The sequence below is a fragment of the Narcine bancroftii genome, chromosome 4 (genome assembly GCF_036971445.1).
Source record: "Narcine bancroftii isolate sNarBan1 chromosome 4, sNarBan1.hap1, whole genome shotgun sequence".
In the NCBI taxonomy this organism is placed as follows: domain Eukaryota; kingdom Metazoa; phylum Chordata; class Chondrichthyes; order Torpediniformes; family Narcinidae; genus Narcine; species Narcine bancroftii.
In genome coordinates this window covers 299,411,051-299,430,455 of record NC_091472.1, presented here as the reverse complement: position 1 = coordinate 299,430,455, position 19,405 = coordinate 299,411,051, and the positions used below count along the sequence as shown (strand labels likewise).

The following is a 19,405-nucleotide window of genomic DNA, read 5'->3' as shown; positions in this document are numbered from 1 at the left end:
CTGGATCTGGCGATGCAGTTCGTGGGACAGTAGCATGAACAGGAGTGGGCTGAGTTCACACCCCTGAAGTGTGCCAGCGCTCAGCATTACAATACTCGATATTCTGCTAGCGACCTGAAAAGTCTATGGTCTTTCCATTAGGAAGTCCAGGATCCATTTGGAGAGATGTCCCAGTGAGGACAGCTTCTCCACCAGCCTCTGGGGAATAATTGTATTAAATGCTGAGGTGAAGTCAATGAACAGCAATCTTGTGTATGAGGTGCCATTCTCATTCTCCACGTGGGCCAGGATGGAGTGAAGCGATAGGGGCGGGCAACCTATGGTCCATGATCCAAATTTATCCAGGCCGCAGGCTAGATATCCAGCCTACAATCTAAATTTATCCAGCCCACAGGCCTCTGGATCCAGCCTGTGATCTAGATCTAAATGTATCCATACAACACCTGTCTAATGCTGCTGCTGCACCACCCCCCACCCCCCCCCCCCCCAGTCCGCCAACAGTTCCCCCACACCTCCCCATGGACCTACACAGCCAAAAATCAGTGTGGCCTGCCTTTCAATCACTGACTCACCATCTGGCCCATGCATGGTAAAAGGTTGTCGCCCTTGGCCTATCATCAGTGAAATGGTTTCTTCAATAGGCAAATTGAAATGGATCTAGTGTCTCTGTGAGGTGTGCTTTGATGCATTCCATCACAAAACTCTCGAAGCATTTCATAACGGTGGAGGTCAGTGCCACAGGGTGATAGTCATTGAGGTCTGTTATTATTGCCCTCTTATGTACAGGGATGATTGTGGCTGTCTTGAATCCTTCATAGATTGCTGCTGTGAGGTGTTGAAGATATCCATGAAGACCTCTGTCAATTGGTCTGCGCAGTCCTTCAGCACCCAACCACGTATGTTGTCTGGTCCAACCACCATGTGTGGGTTTACCTTAGATAGGGTTCTTCTCACCTCAGCCATGGCTGTATGGGGAGCCCATTCATCAGGGGGAGATGGAGCTTTTTTTGGCGTCATCTTCTCATCAAACTCATAAAAAATATAATTACTGCTGGCAAAAACTGACATATACATTTCCTTCTTGGTGCATTCACTTTTCACTGGCTGGAATAATAATGATTATCAAGAATTGTGAAACAAAGAAAAATGAGAGTGAGAAATTTGAGCATCTACCAATTTTGATTAGGATTACCACAACTGAATAGATGAATTACCTTAACCACTGAAACACCAAACATTTAACTTGCACATTTTTTCATAGTAAACAGGATATTCCAAGATATATCTCTGGCAGGCTCTGGAAGGTTTCAGAGCAAGACGCATATGGCAGTGTTCACTTTCAGACCTTGAGCTCAAATCAACAAAAAGCTGTAGAAACTCTGCTGGTCAGGCAGTCTCCCTACTTGTTCTGACCTGCTGAGTCCCTTCAGCTTTTCTTCATTTGCTCTTCCCTTTGCTCAAAAAACACAATTTCTCTATAAGTTGATATCCTACTGTGGGACACCATGTTCCTTACCTGGTGTCTCATCTAATGCAGCCACGTAACTACCTCTTCTGATTAGTCTCATTAGTCTTTCTTCGTCATGCATCTGACAAATCCATTTCCTAATGATTTGTGAAAAAACACAAGTGGGCTGTTCTCTTCTCACCTTGGTTTCAATTATTAAGTACTCCCCAACATATAACAGTCATTGGGACTGAAGGATCAGTCAGTCGTTTCTCAAAATGGATGCAAGTTGGAATTTTCCCTGCACACGTGAAAAACTGAAGTCTTAAAGCAAACATTTTAATCAAATCTTTTTTTCATCGTAGATTTGATGATAACAAATTAAAGCTTCCTGAATTTGTCAATCAACCTTGGCAAATCTTTCCATATTCTGGCCTGTGCTTACCTTGTTAGTTGCCGTCCCAGGGTCCATAGGCTTGATATCTGTGCGCATGTGCGAGTCTTCAGTTGGTGCATACACGAGTCTTTCAGTTGGTACATGCACAGTGAGTTCTCAATAATGAGACAAAACCAATCAAGGTTCCTTTATTATCTTGGACATAAAGACACACAATGTGCTTACAGATTCTATCACCAATGTGTATATGTACAGATTGTAGTGTAGGATGACTGTGATTGGCTGAGAGTGTAGCCACACCTACTGGCAGGTCTTAAAGGATTGCTCCTAGCCAGACCAGGTCATTCTGGACTGGTCGACCTACTTGTGATATGCTCCAGTCTTTTAGTTAATAAAAGCCTTGGTTTGGATCCACAAATTTTTGGTTCTTTCGACGCACTCTACACCCATAAAAGCACTTCTTTCACTCCTGTTACCTTCACAGCCACTCAGCCTCCTATCTGTTCCAGTGGTGAATCCAAGGTTCAGGCATCCAAGTCATACTTCTTGGTCCCTGGTTCTGAATCATTGATACGATTAGGAAGCTATTAATGCCCAAAGCCCCTTGGAGGCCCTATTTACCCATTGGCACCCTCACAAATCCAGGTCCCAAACTTAAAATATAAGAGCCAGAAGATAACTCTCCCTCAAATCATTCCTGAATCTTCCATCACCCCATTCACTGCCTCCCACCTCCAACAGTTCCATCAGTCTTTGGGGAAGGCTTTGCAATCGTAAACTTGGTAATACGAGGATTTTGTTGAATCTAAATGTAAGGAATTTTTTTGCATTCCATTTAACTTCAGCTGTCTGCTAAAATCTGAGCTTCAGATTCATTTCCATTTCTAACCCCATCACAACAACCAGGCCCAATAAAACAAGTAATAGACACATTTGGGCTGGTTAGGGATCAGGTTTCAGATTTGAAGCAGTTAATCCCTCCCTCATTACTCACCTGTCTGTTCTGGGATTTCAAATTACCCAATACAATTTATAATTTATCGGACCATCAAATAAAAATCATTTTTTGTGCTACGTTATAAAAGTGATTTTTTTTCCAACAGAATCACTGAATAGATAGATGAGACTTTTATTCATGAATTGTTGGAAAAACTTTTGAGATATTTTATCTTTTGTCTATATTAAGCAGCATAGATTCTGCACTGGATGGGAGAGATTCTGACGGACTTGTCCTATAAATTAGCCAAGTATTTTACAAAAAAATGTTCCGTCAATTTTGGAATTTAAAATCATGGTATAGTGGAGTGAGATGTTGAATTATACATCAGTAACGTCTTATGCAACCACCTGTTGAGGTGTGTCCTGAATCCTACTGTATTGATATTTTTGTAATATTGCTTTAAATCATTAATTTCTTCTTCTTATGAGGCTTCCAATACATAAAAGAAAAAGAATAGTATTTCTTTACATCCTCAGAGCCATCAGCAGGATCATGAATTATTTTTGAAATGCAGTTGCTTTTGTAACAAAGAGCAGCAAAAGCTGGACTACAGACATCAAATAGTGATCGGGCTGACCAAAAACAGTCATTTTCAACCTTTTTATGGTTATGCCATCTTCCCCCACCGCCCCCCCCAGGAATCTACTCAAAAGTTACGGGCTTCCTTCCCTGTGAAGCAGTCATGTTTTGATTTCTTCCTTAAGTCTCTCTTACCAACTACATAAAAAAGATTTAAAAATTAATGTTACAAAAAGGTTAAATAAAAACAAGGCATTTTACTTTACTGTAGGGCCCCTATTGAGGTATGTCTGACTCTGCTGAGTAACTCCTATTGGTTCGTATGTGGGTGGGCTAACCATTTCGCCAATAGGGATATAAAACATCTCTATTTTCACTTTTAATGACGATGTCACCCAGAAAACTGACTGTTAAAGCAAAGTCTTGTTTCTTTCAACATTAATGCCAGCTTGTTTACTGCTTTAATTGCTGGATGGTTAAGTGAGTGTATTATTAACAAGTGGTAACAGAGAGAAATGATCTAGAGGATGGTATTTTCTAAATGAATCAAGAAAAACGTGGCGATCAAATTGCATTCATAGCTTGACAATCAAAGCATCTGATTATAAAGACAAGGATGCAGCTGGTCAAGAAGATGTGGATCAGAACATAAAATTGAACAACACAAAAATACTGGGTAAAAGCCGAGTATTCAGAGGCAATTAACATTTTGCTGTAGAATTGTTTAGCTTTTTCCCCAAAAATATTTTTTCTTGGAAACCATGTTGTTATTTTTGTTTAGCATTTCGCAGTCTACAGTATGGTTTTAAATGAACAATTAACAGAAGAAAACAGTAAACATTTTGAAAAGGCAGTAAACAAGTACAGATGTAGCTTTGGATTATTGGAAGGTTAACAACATTGTGATTTAATATTTAGGATCAGGCAAAGAGTCAGAACAAAGACAGTTAAGAACACCACGTCGACGAGCTCAGCAGCCCAAAATGCTGAACAGCCCTGAGGACAGCCTGTATTATAACCAGTTAAATGTGAGTTCAAAGTAGCAATAAAGCTCTTTTGCCGACTTTGGGTCCAGATGATAATACCATTATAAATACCTGCCCCAACCTCTCCAGCCCCACCCCCATGCTCTTCTTCTGTCTGTCTTCGTGAACATGTGCTTATGCTCTTTATCTGTTGCTTTCATGTCAGGATGTCTGCCGTCACGGTGAATAATTGATGTGGTTTATCAAAGCCAAGCAAGATGCATGCTTCATCAGGCTCACTTGAGCTCTTTGATCAAAAAAATTATGCTGTGACTTCTGATATTATCAGCATCTGCTTGCATTCAACACAAAATCACTTTGAATTAAAAATTAACGACTTGCTGCTTTGCTGTTGACTGTGTGTTCTTTGCCCTCTCCACAGGGAATCCTAGAATATCAAGGGAGCAAAAGAAAGCCAAGAAAACTTGGGTAAACAGTTACTCTTTTAGTTCTTTCCAACTGTAAATAGAGAAGACTATTGTTTAATAGGTTTAATTTTTTATTCTTTCATAAAATTGACTGAACAATTTAGAAAATTAATCTTTATTTTATGACTGATGTTTTTAATAGCAGTTCTTTGAATGGAAAGTTATTACATGTGCTGATAGGTCACTTGTGACTATCTTTTTCCCTCCTTATCACAGCCAAATCAAAGTGCTGGACATTGAGGATGAGTATTACAAATCACTATCAGCTGTTGAATCTATCCCTGAGGAAAAGGATTCATTAAACTCTCCTCTTCCTATTCCAAGAGGTCCAGGATTAACTCAAAGCTAAAAGACTTAAAGGTAATCTAATGACTTTATATTTCTTATTAAAATATTTCAAACTAATTTTTACATTGGCAAGTTTTAAAAAATTATATTGAATTAACAGTTAGAAAAGTTTTTTTTAAATATGTGAAGTAAGACTCAAATACGCCGAGAGAAATGGTTCACTAATCATCATTAGATTTTCTATAAGGATGAAAATCTTGTCAACTAAAAATTGTTTCTATGGAGCGCATTCGCAATGATTTTTTAGAAATCAATCGATGTGCCTTTTGCTGTTTCATTCAATTCCAGCTTTAGTGGGGTTTTAATTCTACTTGCAAGTATGAAAATTCATGCAGTATTGATCTATTAAGTTTTCACTCAATTCCATTATTAATTTATTAACACTTTGTGCACTGATGGATCTATATTTGTGCTATGTTTTGCATTAAAATTATTCTGTAAGAAAAATGACATTTTTCATGAAATATGTAAAAAAAAAGAAAAATATACAGACCAATGAAAAACCAATAATGTGAATGTTAGAAACTATTTGTAATTCCATTCAAAATTGTTTCCATATTTCTAAATCAGTTAAATTTGATAACATTTGTAGAGTTATTGATTCAGAAATGCTGAAAATCTGTATTTGTGTCTCAGTATTGTAAGTAGCAAGCTACTATTGGTAGAGGCAAATGAAAACTGCACCTCATTTAGAACAGGAATTGAATTCAGAAGTAATGAATCCAACCTTGCACACCTGTCACTAAAATAAATTTCCCCAAGTTGCACAGCATGGGCTTGGAACAGTGTGGAGACCTCATGTTTTAGGCATTAGTTTGCAGAGTAACAAATGGGCTGTCCAGGTGGCCCTTGCTGCCTCCAGGTTATGATATATGCCCACGACAGCTAATATATAACTGGAAATAATTCAACTAGTATAGGTCCTTCTTCAGAATGTAATTTATTTACAATTGGCACATTTCTAGACTTCCCTTTACTGGTACATTATTTATACATGATCTGTACATTTCTGAAACTTCATAAATAAAAAATGTTCAGCTAATCTATAGGTCTGGTTTTATTGGTTTATTGGAGCTCATCAAGGTAAGATGTTTCAGGGCTTGGGAATAGAAGATATTTGTTTTGTGTCTTGTCAGCGTTAATCACTCAAAATCAGATTTGATATAAAATAATATTATGCTGGACCCACAGAATTTTCATTTTTCAAGTGAGAGACATTAACCTAAGAACTTGTTGGCCTGTTTGGATGGATTGTTTTAAAAAATACATGGAAGTTTTTCCAAGGAAAAATAGTGTGTTTTCCTAGTATCATGCACAGCATCAACTGGCCATCAATCTTATTGCCATTTATGAAACATTGTGTGCAAAGCTCAGAATCAGAAATAACTCTAAAAATAGCTAATTTCTTGAGAGAAGTAGTCTGAGATATATTGCAGGTACCGAAGGTGCTAAATAAATGCAAGATCCTTCTGTCATTCTTTATTGTCACCAGATTCTGGAAGTACAGAACTCATATATTTGCCTGTGAACCAAATGTGAAACTGAAAGACTAAGACCTGTGGCCAGGAAGTCCACCACATGTTTTCTTGGCTGTTCTTAAAAGTCCCAGCAGTTTTACATTTGGCTTGCAGAAGCTCACTTAAGCATTTTACTTCTAGAAATCAACAGCCAAAACCAGAATTTGTATGATATACAAGCATTATATGCCGTAACTTAAGTGAATCTATATGTGGGATATCATCTGTGTATAGTTCAAAGCTGGTTTCATCAATTTTTCCATTCCAAAGAACAGATGTCACTGACCTTGGTGGAGTTCATTTAAAAAGTAAATAATTTGAAGGAGTTTATGGTTTGTAAAATACAGTATTGTGATTTCAAAATTGAAAGAAAATTTACAATGTAAAATTCTTATCAAAAGTTGATTTCATATCATTTTAATATGAAGAGTTACAATTAAGTTTATTCCATTATTTCCAACATAAAAATATAACCAAGTTTCATCTTGCCACATAACATTGACCAACTGAAGAACTAACCAACTAACCATCTTCCAGATCTCTGGCAGAGCTTTTATTATGAGCTTTCCCTCTTCTCTATTGGCTGTGCACCTTTTTGAAATCTGAAAAAAGGAAATTGCCTAGATAAGTGCCCTATCCCTCATTCCATTGAGTTTGCAATTATGCAAATAGGGTGTACTTTTTTTAATTGAATATCCTTGAAGACCAACATTAATTTTAAGGACTGTTTCATTGATTATTTTTCATAAATGTACTAAATTTACAAAGGCAAAAATAAAAACTTTCTTTACTATAACTGCCTCATAAAGTTGAGTTCCAATCTTAAGAAGTGAATATCCTGAATATGGATGTCCAGTGGCTGGCCTGCTTATTGATATATTGTGTAGGTGAAGAATTGCAAGAGGAACTCAGTAGGTCCAGCACAATCTATGGGTAGAAATAGTCAATTAACTTTTCATTTCTGGGCACTTTATCTAGATGAGGTGGAAGAGGGTGATATTACATGTATGAAGGGGGTAAAGAAGCTTGGGGAGGGGCCTAGGGGTGATAGGACAGAAGGTGTGAGAGGTGAAGAAGGGGGGCAGTGAGAAAATTCATTTGGTGGGAGGGAAAGAAATAGAGGAAATTTTTAAGGTAAGGAGGAGATGGAATCAGAATGGAGTGAGGTTTACTAAAATTAACACTTAAGGCTGTCTGAGAGGAATGTTTAGTAGTTCAAGTTTAAATGTGGCATTACCTTGATATTGAATGACAATAAGAATTATGGTTGTGGTCAGGGCAGAGAAAATAGTTGGCTGCAGGAAGTTTAGACCCACAAACAAATGCAAGCTATTTCCCAATCTGTGCTCAGTCTCACCATGTAGAGGACGCCAGGTACGCTGAATACTGTAGGTCAGCTTGGATAATGTACATGTAAAGCTTCACCTCACCTAGAGGCCCTGGATTGAGATGTGAGGACATTTTGCTCTTTCTGTGGTTACAGCAGAAAGTTCCTAGGGGGGCTGAAAGGATGGATGGGGAAGGAAGAGCAATCGAGGATGTATCTGGTGAGGCATCTTCTACATTGTGAGTCCAATCGCAGTTTGGGTGACTGCTCCACCAAGCACCGGTGCTCTATTTGTGGCCTAAACTTGAGCCCCCTGCAGCCAACTATTTAACTCCCCCCAACCATTCCTGCAATGATATGTCTGTTCTTGGACTCGTCCAATTTCGGTCAATTCACTTCTGGGCCTTTCCTCAGCTTCTTTCCTCCATATATAAATTATATCACCACCTTACTTCTGGTCTTGACAAAAGATCCAGATCTGAAATGTTGACAGGCCATTATCTGACCTACTGAATTCCTCTGGCAATTCTTTGTCTGCTTAAGCGTCTACCATTTTGAGACATAGATCCTCTTGCTTCAGCTGATGACTTTTAGCCAGAGTTTGGTGGCCAGAGCTTGGTGGCCAGAGCTTGGTGGCCAGAGCTTGGTGGCCAGAGCTTGGTGGCCAGAGCTTGGTGGCCAGAGCTTGGTGGCCAGAGCTTGGTGGCCAGAGCTTGGTGGCCAGAGCTTGGTGGCCAGAGCTTGGTGGCCAGAGCTTGGTGGCCAGAGCTTGGTGGCCAGAGCTTGGTGGCCAGAGCTTGGTGGCCAGAGCTTGGTGGCCAGAGCTTGGTGGCCAGAGCTTGGTGGCCAGAGCTTGGTGGCCAGAGCTTGGTGGCCAGAGCTTGGTGGCCAGAGCTTGGTGGCCAGAGCTTGGTGGCCAGAGCTTGGTGGCCAGAGCTTGGTGGCCAGAGCTTGGTGGCCAGAGCTTGGTGGCCAGAGCTTGGTGGCCAGAGCTTGGTGGCCAGAGCTTGGTGGCCAGAGCTTGGTGGCCAGAGCTTGGTGGCCAGAGCTTGGTGGCCAGAGCTTGGTGGCCAGAGCTTGGTGGCCAGAGCTTGGTGGCCAGAGCTTGGTGGCCAGAGCTTGGTGGCCAGAGCTTGGTGGCCAGAGCTTGGTGGCCAGAGCTTGGTGGCCAGAGCTTGGTGGCCAGAGCTTGGTGGCCAGAGCTTGGTGGCCAGAGCTTGGTGGCCAGAGCTTGGTGGCCAGAGCTTGGTGGCCAGAGCTTGGTGGCCAGAGCTTGGTGGCCAGAGCTTGGTGGCCAGAGCTTGGTGGCCAGAGCTTGGTGGCCAGAGCTTGGTGGCCAGAGCTTGGTGGCCAGAGCTTGGTGGCCAGAGCTTGGTGGCCAGAGCTTGGTGGCCAGAGCTTGGTGGCCAGAGCTTGGTGGCCAGAGCTTGGTGGCCAGAGCTTGGTGGCCAGAGCTTGGTGGCCAGAGCTTGGTGGCCAGAGCTTGGTGGCCAGAGCTTGGTGGCCAGAGCTTGGTGGCCAGAGCTTGGTGGCCAGAGCTTGGTGGCCAGAGCTTGGTGGCCAGAGCTTGGTGGCCAGAGCTTGGTGGCCAGAGCTTGGTGGCCAGAGCTTGGTGGCCAGAGCTTGGTGGCCAGAGCTTGGTGGCCAGAGCTTGGTGGCCAGAGCTTGGTGGCCAGAGCTTGGTGGCCAGAGCTTGGTGGCCAGAGCTTGGTGGCCAGAGCTTGGTGGCCAGAGCTTGGTGGCCAGAGCTTGGTGGCCAGAGCTTGGTGGCCAGAGCTTGGTGGCCAGAGCTTGGTGGCCAGAGCTTGGTGGCCAGAGCTTGGTGGCCAGAGCTTGGTGGCCAGAGCTTGGTGGCCAGAGCTTGGTGGCCAGAGCTTGGTGGCCAGAGCTTGGTGGCCAGAGCTTGGTGGCCAGAGCTTGGTGGCCAGAGCTTGGTGGCCAGAGCTTGGTGGCCAGAGCTTGGTGGCCAGAGCTTGGTGGCCAGAGCTTGGTGGCCAGAGCTTGGTGGCCAGAGCTTGGTGGCCAGAGCTTGGTGGCCAGAGCTTGGTGGCCAGAGCTTGGTGGCCAGAGCTTGGTGGCCAGAGCTTGGTGGCCAGAGCTTGGTGGCCAGAGCTTGGTGGCCAGAGCTTGGTGGCCAGAGCTTGGTGGCCAGAGCTTGGTGGCCAGAGCTTGGTGGCCAGAGCTTGGTGGCCAGAGCTTGGTGGCCAGAGCTTGGTGGCCAGAGCTTGGTGGCCAGAGCTTGGTGGCCAGAGCTTGGTGGCCAGAGCTTGGTGGCCAGAGCTTGGTGGCCAGAGCTTGGTGGCCAGAGCTTGGTGGCCAGAGCTTGGTGGCCAGAGCTTGGTGGCCAGAGCTTGGTGGCCAGAGCTTGGTGGCCAGAGCTTGGTGGCCAGAGCTTGGTGGCCAGAGCTTGGTGGCCAGAGCTTGGTGGCCAGAGCTTGGTGGCCAGAGCTTGGTGGCCAGAGCTTGGTGGCCAGAGCTTGGTGGCCAGAGCTTGGTGGCCAGAGCTTGGTGGCCAGAGCTTGGTGGCCAGAGCTTGGTGGCCAGAGCTTGGTGGCCAGAGCTTGGTGGCCAGAGCTTGGTGGCCAGAGCTTGGTGGCCAGAGCTTGGTGGCCAGAGCTTGGTGGCCAGAGCTTGGTGGCCAGAGCTTGGTGGCCAGAGCTTGGTGGCCAGAGCTTGGTGGCCAGAGCTTGGTGGCCAGAGCTTGGTGGCCAGAGCTTGGTGGCCAGAGCTTGGTGGCCAGAGCTTGGTGGCCAGAGCTTGGTGGCCAGAGCTTGGTGGCCAGAGCTTGGTGGCCAGAGCTTGGTGGCCAGAGCTTGGTGGCCAGAGCTTGGTGGCCAGAGCTTGGTGGCCAGAGCTTGGTGGCCAGAGCTTGGTGGCCAGAGCTTGGTGGCCAGAGCTTGGTGGCCAGAGCTTGGTGGCCAGAGCTTGGTGGCCAGAGCTTGGTGGCCAGAGCTTGGTGGCCAGAGCTTGGTGGCCAGAGCTTGGTGGCCAGAGCTTGGTGGCCAGAGCTTGGTGGCCAGAGCTTGGTGGCCAGAGCTTGGTGGCCAGAGCTTGGTGGCCAGAGCTTGGTGGCCAGAGCTTGGTGGCCAGAGCTTGGTGGCCAGAGCTTGGTGGCCAGAGCTTGGTGGCCAGAGCTTGGTGGCCAGAGCTTGGTGGCCAGAGCTTGGTGGCCAGAGCTTGGTGGCCAGAGCTTGGTGGCCAGAGCTTGGTGGCCAGAGCTTGGTGGCCAGAGCTTGGTGGCCAGAGCTTGGTGGCCAGAGCTTGGTGGCCAGAGCTTGGTGGCCAGAGCTTGGTGGCCAGAGCTTGGTGGCCAGAGCTTGGTGGCCAGAGCTTGGTGGCCAGAGCTTGGTGGCCAGAGCTTGGTGGCCAGAGCTTGGTGGCCAGAGCTTGGTGGCCAGAGCTTGGTGGCCAGAGCTTGGTGGCCAGAGCTTGGTGGCCAGAGCTTGGTGGCCAGAGCTTGGTGGCCAGAGCTTGGTGGCCAGAGCTTGGTGGCCAGAGCTTGGTGGCCAGAGCTTGGTGGCCAGAGCTTGGTGGCCAGAGCTTGGTGGCCAGAGCTTGGTGGCCAGAGCTTGGTGGCCAGAGCTTGGTGGCCAGAGCTTGGTGGCCAGAGCTTGGTGGCCAGAGCTTGGTGGCCAGAGCTTGGTGGCCAGAGCTTGGTGGCCAGAGCTTGGTGGCCAGAGCTTGGTGGCCAGAGCTTGGTGGCCAGAGCTTGGTGGCCAGAGCTTGGTGGCCAGAGCTTGGTGGCCAGAGCTTGGTGGCCAGAGCTTGGTGGCCAGAGCTTGGTGGCCAGAGCTTGGTGGCCAGAGCTTGGTGGCCAGAGCTTGGTGGCCAGAGCTTGGTGGCCAGAGCTTGGTGGCCAGAGCTTGGTGGCCAGAGCTTGGTGGCCAGAGCTTGGTGGCCAGAGCTTGGTGGCCAGAGCTTGGTGGCCAGAGCTTGGTGGCCAGAGCTTGGTGGCCAGAGCTTGGTGGCCAGAGCTTGGTGGCCAGAGCTTGGTGGCCAGAGCTTGGTGGCCAGAGCTTGGTGGCCAGAGCTTGGTGGCCAGAGCTTGGTGGCCAGAGCTTGGTGGCCAGAGCTTGGTGGCCAGAGCTTGGTGGCCAGAGCTTGGTGGCCAGAGCTTGGTGGCCAGAGCTTGGTGGCCAGAGCTTGGTGGCCAGAGCTTGGTGGCCAGAGCTTGGTGGCCAGAGCTTGGTGGCCAGAGCTTGGTGGCCAGAGCTTGGTGGCCAGAGCTTGGTGGCCAGAGCTTGGTGGCCAGAGCTTGGTGGCCAGAGCTTGGTGGCCAGAGCTTGGTGGCCAGAGCTTGGTGGCCAGAGCTTGGTGGCCAGAGCTTGGTGGCCAGAGCTTGGTGGCCAGAGCTTGGTGGCCAGAGCTTGGTGGCCAGAGCTTGGTGGCCAGAGCTTGGTGGCCAGAGCTTGGTGGCCAGAGCTTGGTGGCCAGAGCTTGGTGGCCAGAGCTTGGTGGCCAGAGCTTGGTGGCCAGAGCTTGGTGGCCAGAGCTTGGTGGCCAGAGCTTGGTGGCCAGAGCTTGGTGGCCAGAGCTTGGTGGCCAGAGCTTGGTGGCCAGAGCTTGGTGGCCAGAGCTTGGTGGCCAGAGCTTGGTGGCCAGAGCTTGGTGGCCAGAGCTTGGTGGCCAGAGCTTGGTGGCCAGAGCTTGGTGGCCAGAGCTTGGTGGCCAGAGCTTGGTGGCCAGAGCTTGGTGGCCAGAGCTTGGTGGCCAGAGCTTGGTGGCCAGAGCTTGGTGGCCAGAGCTTGGTGGCCAGAGCTTGGTGGCCAGAGCTTGGTGGCCAGAGCTTGGTGGCCAGAGCTTGGTGGCCAGAGCTTGGTGGCCAGAGCTTGGTGGCCAGAGCTTGTTGACCATATTTTAGGGGGTCCACTGTGTTTAGAGCCCAACAATGCAATTCTGTTGGGAAATTTCCCAGTATATCAAGCAGCAGGGAGCAAAAATTGTTAGTTCTTCTTAAAATGTACCTTTTTTAATGACCTTTCAATCTCTTTCCAAATATTCGTCTCATCCTTTTTATGTGTGGTTAGATTTTCAGTTTGTACAGTGATCATGACTTTTTTTGTGTGTATGTGTGTGTGTGTGTGTGTGTGTGTGTATATATATATATCTATCTATATATATATATAGATAGATATATATATCTATCTATATATAGATAGATATATATAGATAGATAGATATATATTACATTTATTTTGTATTTAACCTTTTGATTTGATTTGCTTCTGATCTCTTTCATTTTACCTGTCTCTGTGTTCTTTTCTGATGAACTTGGCTATTAAAATTAATGCAGTCTACAAAATAATTGTTGCACTCCAAAGGAAAACAATGTATGTAAAGTTTTTTTTTGTAATGTGATAAAGCAGTAAATGAATCTGTCTTCATCTTTACTGTGAACTTTACTATTAGTTGTTTAGAGTCAGAGAGATCTAAATTTACAGAAATGGGGAAAGGAATACTAAAAATATAAGAGCATTAAAAAGAACATTACAGCACAGAAATGGGCTCCTTTGGCCCCTCTAGTCAGTGCCAAACCACTTTTTTTTGCCTAGTTCCTCTGACCTGCATCCTGTCCATAGCCTTCCATGCCATTCCCATCCATTACCTGTCAAAATTCTTCTTAGATGTTAAAATGAGCCTGCATTCACCACCTCAGCTGGCAGCTTCTTCACTCTCTGCGAAGAAGTTTCCCCTATCTAAATTCACTCTATCACCCTCATAATTTTACATATCTCTCTTCATTCATATATGCTCAAGGAAATAAAGTTCTAACCAGTTCAACCTTCCCCTGTAAATCAGTTCCGGAAGTCCGGGCAACATCCTAGTAAATCTTCCCTGCACTCTTTTTATCTTATTGATATCTTTCATGTAGTTGGATGACCAAAACTGCACATAATACTCCAAATTTGGCCTTACCAATACAACTTTACTATTACATCCCAACTCCTATACTCAATATGATTTATGAAGGCCATTATGCCAAAAGCTTTCTTCACAACCCTATCTACCTGAGATGCCTCTTTCAGGGAATTATGATTCTGTATTCCCAGGTCCTTCTGTTCTACCACACTCCTCAGTGCCCTACCATGCACCATTCTTTCTTGTTGTTCTTTCTTGGTTTGTCCTTCCAAAATGCAACACCCCACACTTATCTGCATTAAATTCAATCTGCCATTTTTCAGCCCATTTTTCCAGCTGGTCCAGATCCCTCTGCAAGCTTTGAAAACCTTCTTCACTGTCTACAATGCATCCAATCTTAATGTCATCTGCAAACTTGCTGTTCCAATTTACCACATTATCATCCAGATCATTGATATAGATGACAAGCATCAATGGTCCCAGCACTGATCCCTGAGGCACACCACCAGTCACAGGCCTCAAGACTGAGAAGCAATCATCCACTACTACTCTCTGGCTTCTTCCGTCCAGCCAGTGTCAAATCCAGTGCACTATTTCACCATGAATACCTAGCATATGAACCTTACTGACGAACTGCCCATGTGGGACCTTGTCAAAGGCCTTACTAAAGTCCATGTAGACAACATCCACAGCCTTTTCTTCATCAACTGTCCTGGTAATCTCCTCAAAATAACTATATGTAGCTGCAAGCTACTCGAAAGAAGACACACACGCCTAGTGTAGTCAGGTTAAGCTCTGAGTTTTATTAGGTCTCCGGGCCGACTTTTATACTTGCACTGTTCCCACCATGACCCCCTTGGCTGATGTCACAACGTGCATAACAAAAGCAGGTTTCCAGCGTATGGGTACTTTCCTGCATAATAATGCCTTTCTTCCCCATGCACTGTCCCTGCCTGTTGGCCAGTACCATTTTGGGGTCACTGGCCTTTAAGTTTCCCTTGCTGTTCACCCTCCAGTTCGCTTGTTGGGGCAAATGCCACTGCACAGGCTGCTGGCCTTTGGTTGCGCTCGCTGGCTGGAGCGCCGGCTCAATCATTGCGGCAGTGGGCTGCCACATGATCTCCATCCCAGAACTGATGGTATTGTCATTGGTGTCTGGAGGCAAAGTCTCTGCAGCCTTCAGTGGCCTTCCTCTTCGGCGTGGTGCTGGTGTCCCAACCGGGCGCGTTGGGTCCAGGTGTGCCGGCTTCAGCTGCCTGTGGTAAAGACCTCCATCTTGCCACCAACCTACAGCTCAAACGTGGCCCTGTTGTTGCAGATGACCTGGAATGGACCCTCATATGGCCTCTGAAGTGGTGGACGATGTGGACCCTGCGAATGAAAACATACTCACAGTCCTGCAGGTCTTTGGGTACGTTGGTCCTTGCGTGTCCACGTCTGGAAGGTGGAATCGGGGCCAGATTGCCAACTCTTTCCCTTAGCCTGCTGAGGAACGCTGCAGAGTTGTCCTGCTATCTGCCTGGGGATGATGCATATTCTCTCGGGACCACCAGTGGAGCTCCATAGACGAGTTCGGCCAAAAAGGTGTTGAGGTCCTCCTTGGGTGCCTTGCGGATGCCCAACAGCTCGTCTACCCAGTTGGGTCCTTGGAGTCTGGTCATGAGCACGGTTTTGAGGTACCTGTGGAAGCACTCCACCAACCTATTGGACTGTGAGTGGTAAGCTGTTGTGTGATGCAGCTGGGCGCCCCACAGGCTAGCGAGGTCAGACCACGGACTGGAGGTGAAATGGGTCCCTCTGTCGGATGTAATGTGGGACTGTAAGCCGAAACATGCCACCAGGACAAGATGAGGGCCCTGGTGCACAAGGTTGTGGATGTGTCTGCCAGCAGGACAGCTCTGGCCACCTGGTGAAGCAGTCAACCATCATGAATAGTTAACGGAAGCCCTGGAATACCAGCAAGTATCCTACTATGTCCACGTGGATGTGGTCAAATCTTCATTCCACAGGCTCTAAGTGCTGAGGTGGGGTCTTGGTGTGCTGCTGTACCTTGGTTGTTTAGCACTGCGTGTATGCCTTCGCTCACCTGCTGACCTATTTTTGCAATTCATGCCACACCTATCTGCTGGCCACCAGCTGGACCATGGTCCTGATGGATGGATGAGCCAATCCGTGGATGGAGTTGAAAACCTGTTATCTATAAGCTGCCGGGATGATGGGTCTGACCTGACCAGTGGCCATGACACACAGGAGGGTGGTATTACTTGTGCCGACTGGGATGTCCTGCATCTGCAAACCCAATATGGTAGTCCTATATTGGGGCATCTCCTCATCTTTCTGCAGCGTCTCTGCCAGTGCCACAAAGTTCACTCTCCTTGATAGTGTGGATATTTTTCCTGGACAGCGTGTCGGCCACCATGTTGTCCTTGCCAGAGACATGCCTTACATCTGTGGTGTACTCAGAGATGTAAGAGAGGTGTCGTCGCTGGGGGGATGGCCAAGGGTCCAAGATCTTAGGCAAGGCGAAAGTCAGGGCTTGTGGTCTGTGAAAGCCATGAAGGACCTGCCATCTAGGAAGTACCTGAAGTGGCGGATAGCCAAGTACAGTGCCCATAGCTCCCTGTCGAAAGCGCTGTACTTCAGTTCTGGAAGCCACGGATGTTTGCTGAAGAAAGCCAGTGGCTGCCAACTTCCTTTGATCTGCTGCTCCAGAACTCTGCCAATTGCCATTCCCGAGGCATCCACCGTCAGGGTCGTTGGAGCATCTGACCTGGGATGTGCCAGGAGAGCAGCATCCACCAGGGCTTCCTTGGCCTTCATGAAGGCTTCCGCTGACTCCTTGTTCCAGGTGATGTCTTTGCCTGCCATCCAGGTGAACAAAGGGCGCATGATCCAGGCAGCTGAGAAGATGAACCTGCGATAGAAATTGATCATCCCCATGAACTCCTGTAGTCCCTTGATCATGTTGGGTTTAGGGAAGTTCTGGATGGCTTGCACTTTACTGGGTAGCGGTGTGGCTCCTTCCCTTTTGCCCAGGAGGTCAATGACCTTCAATCCGAACTGGAATTTGGCTGGGTTGATCGTCAGGCTGAACTCGCTCATTCGGGTGTACAGGTGCACCATATGCTCCTGTTAGTTCCTGCTCACCACCAGGATGTCATCCAGGTACATGAAGGTCTCAGCCCACCGAATCCATGAGTTGCCAGAAGGTCTGAATGGCATTCTTTAGCCCAAATGGCATTCAGGGGAATTCGAAGAGGCTGAACAGGGTGATGATGACAGTCTTGGGGATATTCCAGCATGAGGTTCACCTTGGAGAAAATCCTTGACCCGTGCAAGTTAGCTCAAAGTCCTGGATTTGTGGCACGGGGTACCGATCCAGTGTTGTGGCTTCGTTGAGTCGGCAGTAGTTGCTGCATGGTCTCCAGGCCCCAGTTGCTTTGGGTACCATACAGGGGAGAGGCCCATGTGTTGTCCGATTACCGTATGATGCCGAGCTCATCCAGCTTCCTGAATTCCTCCTTCGTCAGCTGGAGCTTTCCCGGATGAAGATGTCTTGCCTTTGCGTGGAGTGATAGACCCTGGGTCTGGATGTGGTACTGTACTTCATGTTGGAGCATCACCATAGTGAATTGGGGGGTGAGCACTGCAGGGAACCTGGCCGGGACCCTGGCGTACTCATTGTTCAATCTCTGTACGGAGTGTAGGTGGAGTGCTGGGGGAAGATTTGAAATGTCTTGGTGTGGACCAATTTCTTTCCCTTGAGGTCTACTAGCAGGCTTGTGGCTGCCCTGAGGAGTGGCTGTTCCACTGTGGCCAGCATGAACACCTGCAGCTGGACCTTGCAGGTACCATATGTCTGAATCGTGCTGTTGGTGTCATCATCCCTCAGTGTGGGGCCCGACTGCCTATTCCTGGCATCCTGTCCCGATGGGGGTCAGACGCTGACCTCTGCTCCAGTCCACAAGGAAGCATCATCTGGACTAGTGGTCCCAAACGTACAAGAGGCTATCTTGGTGGCCAGCCGTCAAGGCAATTAGTGACGGCTGGCCCCAACGTTTCCATGAAACATGCATGACGGCCTGCACTGGTGGGCTCTGGCACCCACACCTCTGGTTGTAGAAACACCACTGGTAGTCTGGATCACCTCACCTGCGGCTCTGCTGTTCTCTTGGCGGTTCTACATGGGTCTGGCTGCAGGGTTTAGTGATGAGCCCCACGGATGCCAAGCACTCTCTCTTCTATTTCCACAGATTGTCTGCATGTGCTGTAACATTCCAGGGGGGGTCACTGAAATCTATGTCAATCAGGAGCAGTTGGATTCCTCGCGCAGTTGCTCCAGAAATACCTGCTCAAACATGATGCAGGGCTCATATTTGCCCAGGAGGGCCGGCGGCTCGTTCCGGAGGGCCGGCGGCTCGTTCCGGAGGGCCGGCGGCTCGTTCCGGAGGGCCGGCGGCTCGTTCCGGAGGGCCGGCGGCTCGTTCCGGAGGGCCGGCGGCTCGTTCCGGAGGGCCGGCGGCTCGTTCCGGAGGGCCGGCGGCTCGTTCCGGAGGGCCGGCGGCTCGTTCCGGAGGGCCGGCGGCTCGTTCCGGAGGGCCGGCGGCTCGTTCCGGAGGGCCGGCGGCTCGTTCCGGAGGGCCGGCGGCTCGTTCCGGAGGGCCGGCGGCTCGTTCCGGAGGGCCGGCGGCTCGTTCCGGAGGGCCGGCGGCTCGTTCCGGAGGGCCGGCGGCTCGTTCCGGAGGGCCGGCGGCTCGTTCCGGAGGGCCGGCGGCTCGTTCCGGAGGGCCGGCGGCTCGTTCCGGAGGGCCGGCGGCTCGTTCCGGAGGGCCGGCGGCTCGTTCCGGAGGGCCGGCGGCTCGTTGCGGAGGGCCGGCGGCTCGTTGCGGAGGGCCGGCGGCTCGTTGCGGAGGGCCGGCGGCTCGTTGCGGAGGGCCGGCGGCTCGTTGCGGAGGGCCGGCGGCTCGTTGCGGAGGGCCGGCGGCTCGTTGCGGAGGGCCGGCGGCTCGTTGCGGAGGGCCGGCGGCTCGTTGCGGAGGGCCGGCGGCTCGTTGCGGAGGGCCGGCGGCTCGTTGCGGAGGGCCGGCGGCTCGTTGCGGAGGGCCGGCGGCTCGTTCCGGAGGGCCGGCGGCTCGTTCCGGAGGGCCGGCGGCTCGTTCCGGAGGGCCGGCGGCTCGTTCCGGAGGGCCGGCGGCTCGTTCCGGAGGGCCGGCGGCTCGTTCCGGAGGGCCGGCGGCTCGTTCCGGAGGGCCGGCGGCTCGTTCCGGAGGGCCGGCGGCTCGTTCCGGAGGGCCGGCGGCTCGTTCCGGAGGGCCGGCGGCTCGTTGCGGAGGGCCGGCGGCTCGTTGCGGAGGGCCGGCGGCTCGTTGCGGAGGGCCGGCGGCTCGTTGCGGAGGGCCGGCGGCTCGTTGCGGAGGGCCGGCGGCTCGTTGCGGAGGGCCGGCGGCTCGTTGCGGAGGGCCGGCGGCTCGTTGCGGAGGGCCGGCGGCTCGTTGCGGAGGGCCGGCGGCTCGTTGCGGAGGGCCGGCGGCTCGTTGC

General features: G+C 49.3%; 1 protein-coding gene across 16 annotated transcripts in view; it reads left to right on the top strand.

The window, feature by feature from the left end:
• Positions 1–19,405, top strand: part of LOC138762153 (myosin-IIIb-like) — a 550,501-nt gene that overhangs the window by 459,118 nt on the left and 71,978 nt on the right. For all 16 annotated transcript variants that reach the window (XR_011356778.1, XR_011356777.1, XM_069935663.1 and 13 more), the window contains 3 exons: positions 4,282–4,391; positions 4,771–4,817; positions 5,033–5,176. Coding sequence is in view for 14 of the 16 variants with exons in the window: in XM_069935663.1 (XP_069791764.1) it covers positions 4,282–4,391; positions 4,771–4,817; positions 5,033–5,165 (290 nt within the window). In the remaining 2 variants the exon portion in view is untranslated. The remainder of the gene's footprint in view (positions 1–4,281; positions 4,392–4,770; positions 4,818–5,032; positions 5,177–19,405) is intronic.